General features: G+C 45.4%; 1 protein-coding gene across 9 annotated transcripts in view; it reads left to right on the top strand.

Annotated features, from left to right (window-relative positions):
* Window positions 1-10,235, top strand: part of APBA1 (amyloid beta precursor protein binding family A member 1) — a 195,898-nt gene that overhangs the window by 170,459 nt on the left and 15,204 nt on the right. For 8 of the 9 annotated variants that reach the window (XR_002126077.1, XM_019661100.1, XM_019661099.1 and 5 more), the window contains 4 exons: window positions 3,762-3,794; window positions 4,810-4,896; window positions 5,542-5,727; window positions 9,594-9,773. Coding sequence is in view for 8 of the 9 variants with exons in the window: in XM_019661100.1 (XP_019516645.1) it covers window positions 3,762-3,794; window positions 4,810-4,896; window positions 5,542-5,727; window positions 9,594-9,773 (486 nt within the window). In the remaining variant the exon portion in view is untranslated. The remainder of the gene's footprint in view (window positions 1-3,761; window positions 3,795-4,809; window positions 4,897-5,541; window positions 5,728-9,593; window positions 9,774-10,235) is intronic. The other variant, XM_019661107.1, reaches the window with a different exon arrangement.

Genomic DNA, 10,235 nt, shown 5'->3' on the forward strand with positions numbered 1-10,235 from the left:
CAAAGAAGCTGAAGAAACACTGCAAAATGCGTCTCCTTTCTGAATAATTGCCACGTCTATCTTCCTATTAAAGACTCTGGGAAGTCCTGGACTAAGGAGATGTAATGCACTTTCACCAGAAGCTCCCCTAGTTATTTGAACAGAGAATTGCATCATCCCTGCGTGATGCCTGTTACAGTCTTGTTGCTAGCATTCTCTGGAACATGTTTTAGGAGAAACTTCTGGAGAGTTTTGCCCTTCCTGCTGTCAGTATCTGAAGTACCCTAGGTAGGGACCCCCCCTTGCCCTCCCCACACACACACATGCACACACAGTGTGAGAATCATGCCTGAACCCTGCCTAGAGAAGCAAACTTGGAGCCAGTGAAACTAGTTCACTCGTCTTCCTCTCTGTCCGCTATATCTCCTGCTGAACCCTACCTGAGCCATCTGAGCTACTTCACGTCCATGCAGAGTGTGGTGTGTATGTCTCCATTCCATCTACCTTTGTGAAGCTCATGTAATTAGCTCACAAACGATGTCTTGACATTTTTTTGGTCCATGCATTTTTGTAAGGATCAGTCATTATCAAATATTCTTGTATCTGTCTTTACTCGTATGGCACAAAAGATCGGATTTTTTTTCATTCTTTCATGGAAAGATTTTCTTCAAGTGTCAAAAATTACAATTTAATTGTAGAATGAACAATTCTACCAGTAGCTTTGTCTCCACCATGTGATTTCCCACCTGACTTAAAGGAGTCTGTGGCTGATAGAAATGATAGTGACACTTGTCGCAGGCCTTTCACACACATTATCTCATTTATACCTCAAAATAGAGGGAGTGAGGATCCTGTGAGGTAGGTATTATCAATCCCATTTTTCAGGCAAACAGAGAAGTTTATAGATAAAATGCTTGCCCAAATTGCACAGTTAGCAGTTTGGAGTGCAGAGTGAGACTTCCAGGTTTGAATCTCTTTCTGCCATTTAACAACTGTGTGACCTTGGGCAAGTTCATTAGCCTCTCTGTGCCTCAGTTTCCTCTTCTGAAAGATGAGGATAATGTACTGCCTACCTCACAGGATTGTAAGCTTTTACAGTGATAGATGTGAAACACTTAGAAGGATACTGTCAGCTGGGGAACGAAAAGTTGAAATACTCAGGAGGACCCCCAGCGTGAATAACCTCAGTTAACACTCACTACACATTGTGGATCAAGTGCCACAGTTTATGTCCTTGCACATAGCCGACTGGATGGTAAGCCATTATCAATCCCATGAAACATAGGATTTAAATGGGTGCTGTCATTTCTTGCTTTAAGATGCATGCTGGCCTTTGGTTCTCTTCGACCTCTCTCTGCTACTCCAGTTTCTCATTCTGGCTCCAACTGCATCATGTCCAATGTTATGTCTCCATTTTTAATTACAATGTGTTCCAGAGCACTTGAGTATCATGCGTGATTTAAACGTGGTATTTCTCTAAGTGAATAACATCTCTTTAACTTCATAAACATTAATTCAGAATGCCTTTCATGAAACTCAGTTTGCCTTTTGGATCCTCTTCCTCATTACCCATTCCAGTAAAAAAAAAAAAAAAACAGAATTGGGGTATTCCATTGGTGGCAGACTTGTTTTCCTTTGAAAGGGTCCTTTCAGATCACTGTTCCCTAGAGTGAAGAATTTTGACCAATAGCTGTTTGTTTTGGTATCAAAAGCAATGGAAATTCTTAGGTTACTGCCATATCATTTCATGTCATATCATTTCAGGAGGGGTGGTAGAAAACAGACAGATGTTAGGATCTCTCAGCAGTCGTTTCTCATAGGATTATAACTGGCACAGGTCAGACTTCCCCTGGCAGGACTCGCCGATTCCACACAGGAAATGCGTGCCATGAAGTAGCATCAGCGTAGGGCCACTCCTCAGAGGCAGAGCTATTTCCACTGTCACGCACGGCAATTAGGTAACACTTGCAGCTGATGCCGTTGGGCTTTTCCATGGCACACGGTTCACCGTGACCACCAGGAAGGGTTACGGGGTGGCTGTGCGGGCATGGGCTGCCCTCATTGCCTGGGTGCATCAGAGATTAGCCATTTGGTGTTTGGATGGTTGACTCATCCAGTTTATCCACAAGGAAGTAGTACAGACAACACATTTTAGTCATTAATGAAACAGAGATGTGCTGCTGAGAGCAAAAGAGGCTTTCTACCAGGTGAGTACCAAGGAATGTGAGACAGCCGACCTTCCTCCACCCCACCCCCATCACCACAACAGTGTTCTGGTTTGGCCATTGACTCACCGTTATTCGTACAAGATCTGTGTGTGTATAGCAAGCCTTACTGAAAGCCAAGACATTGGATCCTGACATAGGTGAATTATAATCATATAACAGCAAACACAAATGTAGTGCTTATAATGTACCGGGCACTATTTGAAGAGTTTTGCATATACATTCATTTTGTCCTCAGAACAGCCCTATTGAGGTAGATGCTATTTTTAATCCTCATTTGACAGATGGGTAAACTGACGCACAGAGATGTTAAGTGGCTTGCTCCAAGTCGCACAACTTGTTAGGTAGCAGAGCCAAGATTCACTTATAAACAATTCAACCCCAGAGTCTCTGCTTTTTATCAACTATGTCTGTACTTATGAGAAAAGGGAACATTACATCCATTTCTAGTTAGGTGCAGGCTATATTAATATTATACAAATTTAAGGCAGGAAGTCCTAGAAATAAAGAGGGACAACAATAAAAGATCAACTTAATAGGAAAACATAAACATCTTAAATATGTATGCACCTGTAACATAGTTATAAAATGGATAAAGCAAATGTTACCAGAAGTAGACATGGACAAATCCACAGTAACAGCTGGAGACTTTAACACACTTCTCTCAATAAATTATTAGGACAAGCAGACAAAAAAAAATCAGCAAGTACATAGATGATTTGAACAATACTCTTAAGCAACATAATTGACTTAATTGACATTGATAGAACCCAATCCCCAGCAACTGCAGGATGCACCTTGTAAGTCTACACGACACATTCACCAAAGCCAGTCATATCCTGGGCCATACGGCTAAAACTCAGCACATTTCAAAGGATTGAAATCAAAGTATATTCTCTTGACCCAGTGAAATTAATTCAGAAATGAATTAACAGACAACTCGAAAATCTCCAAATATGTTGACATTCATAACACAGTTCTAAATAATCCCAAATTCAAGGGAGAAACCATAGTGTAAATTAGAAAATGCTTTGAACGAAATGACGGTTAAACTGCAACCTAATAAAACTTGTGGGCTACAGCTGAAGCAGTGCTTGGAAGGAGATTCACAGCTTTCAGTACCTATATCGGGAAAGAAAAACATTTGAAAATCCATCATTTGAGTTTTCATTTCAAGAGGCTAGGAAAAAATCAGCAAATTCAGCCCAGAGAAAGTAGAAGAAAATAAAGATACAGGCTACAATCAATGAAGCAGAAAACAGGCATGCAATAAAGTCAACAGAACCAAAAGTTGGTTCTTTGAAAACATTGATTGCAGTTAAGTCTAAGAAGTGACTCAATACATCTCTTTCCTCCTACTGCCCCTGCCAGCTACTAAATTCTGAGTTAGGAAATCCACTGTCTATGGAGTGGGATTTTTTTTTTAAATCAGTCCCCCTCCCACAGAAATGTTCCTTCCACTATCGGTATTAGTTTGTCGATTCCTTTTTCGACTTTGAGTCTCTGCGAATTCTTTTCTAACTGTTCTCCTGTCTCTGTTTGTTCCATGCTAAGCAGATGGCCCAGAAATTAGCCAAAAGCAGGAAGAAGGTGCAGTACAAAAACTTCATCAGCTTGGTGTTCTGCCTGTTTTGTTCATTTATTTATGTTTTACCTTATTATTATTTCGTGTTTTTGTTTTCTGCATCCAGCAAGTTTTTGTTCAGATTTCTTTTTGAACCGCCCCATAAGCCAACGTTTCTTAAAGCTCAGTTGCCTAAAGTGGCTGTTTTCTGTTGCTCATGAGTCATTTCACTTAGAGGAACAGCAGGGAGCAGATTGGAGATGCTAAATGAATCGTACGGTCATGTGAAAGTTCCCACCATTCAGGAGCGTTATCGTGGCAGGGACTTGGGTCTTTTCAATTATAGTCACGTTTCATTTGTGGATTTCTCAGATTGCTGGATGCAAAAAAGAAAACTCGCTAATAACCACACCTGTGCGGAGTTCAGCCCTAAATGAACTAGACTGATGCGCTTTTTTTGGTTGTGGAGCTTCTAGGTGCTTATGAGCTAGCTACCCATGGGATGTTGAGGCATTGGGCTCTTTCTTAATGGGGTGGCTTCAGGGTACTGCTTCTGTGTTGCTGTGTCAGTGTGTGAACATGAAGACCCTCTTACCAGAACTGCATCCAAATGACTTTGTTTGCACCTGCTATAAGCATTCTTTCCCATCCCTTGAGCAGGGGTGGACTCTAACTTCACCAAAGTCCTGGGGTGTCAGTCAGTTGCCCTTATTTATTCAACCTTTTGGGCTCTGAAACCTTCACAGAAAGGGCCATTCATGATCCTTGTTCATAGAGCCAAATCTACAGCAGTGAACGACTGCTTCTAGAGGGAAGAAGCAAAGGGGACCCTGCATTTTCCCCTGTCACCTGGAGATGCTAACTCTCGTCCATGTGTCCGTCCTCAGTGTGGTGACTTCAGTTTGGGCAACTAATTCTGGGGTCTGCATTGCTGTTCTGGTGACTGTGTCTCGATGTCTCTGGGTATGAGCTCGCCTTTCCCCCATGCACCCGAGTCAGAGGGATGTGCTAAGCTTTCTCTTGGTGCATTTTTCTTCTCAGGCTCCTGAAGGCGAAACTCAGCCAATGACAGAGGTGGATCTCTTCATTTCTACCCAGAGAATCAAAGTATTGAATGCTGACACACAGGTATTAGCCAGCTCCCACCGTTCCCAGGGTGAAACTTAGCAGCATGGCAATTCAGAGACTGTGCCTGTGTCTGTAGAGCACCTGTCCCCAGATGCTGGCTTCTATACAAGCTAGAAGGTGGTGTCTGCAATGCTTGCTTGCTGGGGGTGGCGGGGAGGGTGGAACTTGAGACTGCTTTCTTAAAGATCAAAGGAAAAAATAAACCATGGATATTGTTTGCTAATAATTCTCATAAGTTGTTATCAAAAAATTCACAAACTTGAACAAATTAGACTTTCAAGAAATTTTGTTTAAAATCACACACACACACACACACACACACACACACACACACACAATGCAACCATCCCATGTAGATTTTTTACCTTTTTTTTTTTAACTTCCCCACCAGAGAGTTTACTGGTTATAAAATGATTGACATATCTTTTCACCTGCCACCCACCACTTCCTGGGTTAGTATTAGCTGAGGGAATTGCCCCCAGGCCTGAGTGGGTGCATGTAAATCTGCCCGCAGGGTCTTTGCAGCGAGCCCCGGAGCCCCCGCTTCATGTGGACCACACTTGGCTGGGCTGTGGGGTGGCAGGCTGTCTCAGGGGTCATTCGATGCTGCACTGGACTGACCGTTCTCTCGTGTCTGCCCTCCAGGAGACAATGATGGACCACCCTCTGAGAACCATTTCCTACATCGCAGACATTGGGAACATCGTCGTGCTGATGGCCCGCAGGAGGATGCCTCGCTCAAACTCCCAGGAGAACGTGGAAGCCTCCCATCCATCCCAGGACGGGAAAAGGCAGTACAAGATGATCTGCCACGTCTTCGAGTCTGAGGACGTAAGGGTGGCTTTCTGTGATCGCCCTCCGGTGACCTGAGCTGCCCCTGGGTGCCCAGATTCTGTCTCTCTCTCTCTCAGAATCTGAGTCACCCGTGAAACAAATATTTATTGAGCACCTACCGTGTGTCAGGCACTGTTTTAGTGCTAGGGATATAAGTCTGAGTAAAACAGACAAGGCACTCATCGTGAGGGTGGTAGGGAGACAGAAGATAAATAGATAGAGATACTTAATGTAAAATTAGATAATGGGAAGTTTGATAAAGAACTAGGTCAGGGGATAGAGGGACAGAGGCTGTTTCAGGTAGAATGATCAACAAAGTCCTTTCTGAGGAGGTGAGATTTAAGCAGAGACCTGAATAAAGTCAGAGGAGAGAGCAAGTGCAAAGGCCCTGGGGCAGGGGCTTGCCGCTATAGCTGAGGAAAGGCAAGGAGACCAAACTGCCAGAGAGTTTAAAATGAGAGCAGAATGGGAATAATCCAGTCAGACCCTGGGGGCCTGAGCAGGTCTCACCTGGGCACTAGGGCATTTGGGAGGACAGTTCTTGGCTGTGCAGGACTGCCTTGGGGGCTACAAGAAAGTCAGAATCTCTGTCCCTATCCACCCACCCACCTATAGCCCTTATGTAAACCAGCAGCACCCCCTGTCACAAAGCCAGTAATTTCTAACCCCTCCCCTCTTCTCTCCAGGTGATGAAGTCAACAGAGAAAATTAGTATATAACAGAGAGGGGGACCATTCTTCCTTCAGCCACCTTCCCCAGTTGTACTTGGAGCTGCTGTTGAGGCCGCCAGCTTCGAGCTGCGTTAGCACCTGAGCATCTCCCAGAGCTTGGCAGGCCTCGGAAGCTCCCCTCCAGGCCGGGGCCACTGCCCCACCATGGTTTTGAACTGCAGAGCCCCTGAGAAGGCCATGTCAGTGCCTCTGGCGGTGCTGATTTTTCCTCCTGCCACAGTGGATTAAGCTCTGTTTCTCGTACTGAGCAGAGAGCTCTTACTATTATATTTAAATTGCCTGTGGTAGCCGTGGCTCCTTAAAAGAGGTCATTTTTCTCCAGGAGCATGTTCATCTATTGAGCTGCAGTAAATTTCCTTCTTCCAACAAGTTAGGAGTCAGAGGCAGGCTGCTTTTCTCCAGGGACCCGGACCTGTCACAGCTGCAGCCTTAGAGAGGAGGGATCGCTTACAGTCCCGGCAGCATCCTTTACTAGTCTGGCCCTCTAGAGAGCAGCCCAGGGACAAGGTCGCTGGGAAGGAGAGAGCCTGCAGTGTCTCTCACCACCATTCTCCCTGCTAGTCCTTTAAAACTGAGGCCAAACTTGCAAAGTGAGAGAAAATGTGTTTTAGAAGGTTCTTGGAAAGGTTCAAAAGAGTTAAATTTAGAAGCTTAAGCCTCTTGGGTTCTGCAGGCCAGTGAAAAGGTGGGATTAGCTCTGCTCACCAGGCTTGAGGCTCCCATCTCAGTATGAACATATGTACGTATGAGGATCCCTCTGCCACCTTCTTCTGGCTTCAAGCCCCAAGAAGGGGTTTCTTTTCCTTGGGGTTCCTGTTGAGGAAGACGATGAAAGGAAAGAATGGGGAGCACGAGTTAGGACAAGTGTCAACCAGGGTATGTCACCCCTTGGCCTCCTAAGCAGAGGATCAAAAGATCCTCTAAGCAAAAGATCATTAGCTTCAGACCTGGGGGAGCTGGGTATGAATGCTGCCTGCGCAGGTCAGCTGTGTGGCCACTTAGCTTCTGCAAGATGATAGCCCCCCCACACCCACCCCATTAGGCTGCTGTGTGACTGTGCTAGCTACTGCATAAACACCGCGCCTGTGCGTTCACCATGTACAGCCGTGCCCGATGATCAGCAAGGTCCCAGGCCTATATTTTTCAGTTCATCTGTCTACTTGTGCCTCTGATACCTGAAGCAATGTCTCACTTCCAGTTTTGTGGCAGGATGCAAGGTGGTGGTCCTCAATGTGACTTGTGGCACATGAAGTCACCAGATTCTCAGAGTGAGGAAAGTTATAAGTTTCTTTTCCCACAGCCAGCCACACAGAAAGTACTACTGTTAATTGGCTGCTTTTAGCAAAAACTAGGGAAGGTAGGGAAGGAGGTTAGCATTGTGTGTTTCGTAAACATCACACTAGAGATTTTGTTTGGTTTGGTTATCTTTCTACCCATCTGAATTTCACAGAGAGGCAGTCCTGTGTGGTGGGCAGGGAGGGTGGGCTCTGGAATCAGTCTGCCAGGATTCAGCCCCTCCCCCCCGCCTCACCCCCTTCCCAAGGAGGGGACAGCTTAACCTCTCAACCTCTGTTTCCTGATCTGTCCAATGGGGACAGTAAAACAGAGCTACAATTCCAAAGTCTAGAGAGTTCTGAGAAATGAAAGGGAGCTTTGTAGTCAATTTGCTGATAAACCTGCGCTGAACTGCCATGAGGTGATTTATAGGATTTGTCCAGCTTACCAGGAATCTTATACATTTTGCTGCAGGAATATTACTGTGTTCGTTGATAGAACACTTCCCCAAGCCCTAAAAGGATTATCACACAATGTATGATACAGGCACCCTGTTACCTTTCTAAAATCCAAAATTTTCTGGATTGTGAAACAGCCTCAAGAGCTTAGGCTGAGGACTTGTGGACCAGCCATGCTTTCATCAGTCCTAGGTTTGTGATGTGACAATTTTTGTGATGGCCCTTGTAAAGCACTGAATGCAGCACAGGCACCTACAAAGTGCTGGGTTGCTGCTGGCTACCCCGAGTCGTCATGCTGATGAATTAACGCAGGGAAAGGTTATCAAAGCCCAGTGCAGCAAAAACAGCCAAAGCAGAGTTCCCATCCCGTGAGCTGTGTAACCTTGAGCAGGTTCCTTTGAGTCTCTGGGCCTCCATCTCCTCACCTAGAAAATGTAGGGTGGAGCTAGATCAGAGTTCTCAACAAATATTTTATAAATGCTCCATTACCATCCCGAAATAAAAATAAAATAGATAATATAGCCTCCCCTTTTGAAAACATTTCTACAAAGTAACCTATGTAGTGTCATAAATGTAACACAAAGGAAAAACCAAAGGAAACAAGCTACAATAATAGCCTTGTACTTACGACAACATGTAAATGCTGGGGCCCAAGCATTCTGGAAGGAATAATGGAGTCATCAGGTGCTTACACCTGCTTGATTAATAAGTTTGGATATGAGAACACAGTATTCAGCTGAATATTGTAAACACTTTCTATTTGTCAGTTTGAATTAAGGGCTAACTCAGAAATTAGATCAGTAAGTAGGTAGACAAACACACACACATGCAGAATTACCCCACAGGACAGCAAAGGTGCAGGCTGATGGTGGTGTAATTTACTGGCAGCCCAGATACCATGAACAATATTAATGCTGATGGTTTTGCAAAGTCATGAAGCTTGCTCCTGGTAGAGTGCTGGATAATACAAAGTATCACACTCTCTCAGTTTACACAATAGTTTTGCTCTTGGAACATCTGATGTGTGCAGTTAAAGGCTTTATGTTTTTATATAAATTTGAGCTGAGTCCTGGACTCAGATCATTAGACCCAGGGGTTACATGTACATGAGTGTTCAGTGGGACATTTGAAAATTGGCTAGGATATAGAATGACTCATCCCTGTGGAGGACTGCCCTTTGCACGGCTGTATGTCCAACATCTCCGATTCCAGGCACTGATTGCCAGTGGCGCCCTATGGTTATTGTCACAATCAAAAATGTCCCTGCTAATTTTGAAATGACCTCTGGCAGCCATTAGCGCCCTATGTAGACCCATGGCCTGGTTGATGCCTAGGCTCCACAGGCCATCAGTAGGGCTGCCCTGTTGACCTCCATCTCCCCTCTCTGGCTGCTCTCTAGGCCCAGCTGATCGCACAGTCCATAGGGCAGGCGTTTAGCGTGGCATACCAGGAGTTCCTCAGGGCCAATGGCATCAACCCCGAAGACCTCAGCCAGAAGGAGTACAGTGACCTGCTCAACACCCAGGACATGTACAACGACGACCTGATCCACTTCTCCAAGTCGGAAAACTGCAAAGATGTAGGTACTTTACTGAAGCTGTTCTCCAAGCCAGGGCAGCTGGTAGGAGCCCCAGGGTGTGCAGGGCAGGGATGTGTGTGAAGAGTGTGGTATTGGGAGGACATTGCTAAGGGCTTGGGCCCATCTCTGGCTCCCCTTGCATGAGGCCCTGTGATTACAGACTGCAGTGGAGGGCCATCCCCAATGAGGCGGAGCGTCCTCTGCCCCCAACAATCCTGACCTAAGTTCAGGGTGAGTTCCATAGGCAGACAGGACCTGTACTCCGCCTGATCAAGCCCACAGTTTAGGAAAGGGCATGGAAAAGTGAAATGATGGTGCTGGTACAAGCACTAGTCAAAGATGGTGCTTGGCAAAATGGAACAAACCGAGGGGGCAGGGGGGTTCAGAAAATAAATACCTCATTCCTGCAGGGATGGCCCCATTGTTTCAGACCCAGTACTGTAGGGGTGTCTGGAGGAAAAT

The sequence above is a fragment of the Hipposideros armiger genome, unplaced genomic scaffold (assembly GCF_001890085.2).
Source record: "Hipposideros armiger isolate ML-2016 unplaced genomic scaffold, ASM189008v1 scaffold_335, whole genome shotgun sequence".
Classification (NCBI taxonomy): Eukaryota; Metazoa; Chordata; class Mammalia; order Chiroptera; family Hipposideridae; genus Hipposideros; species Hipposideros armiger.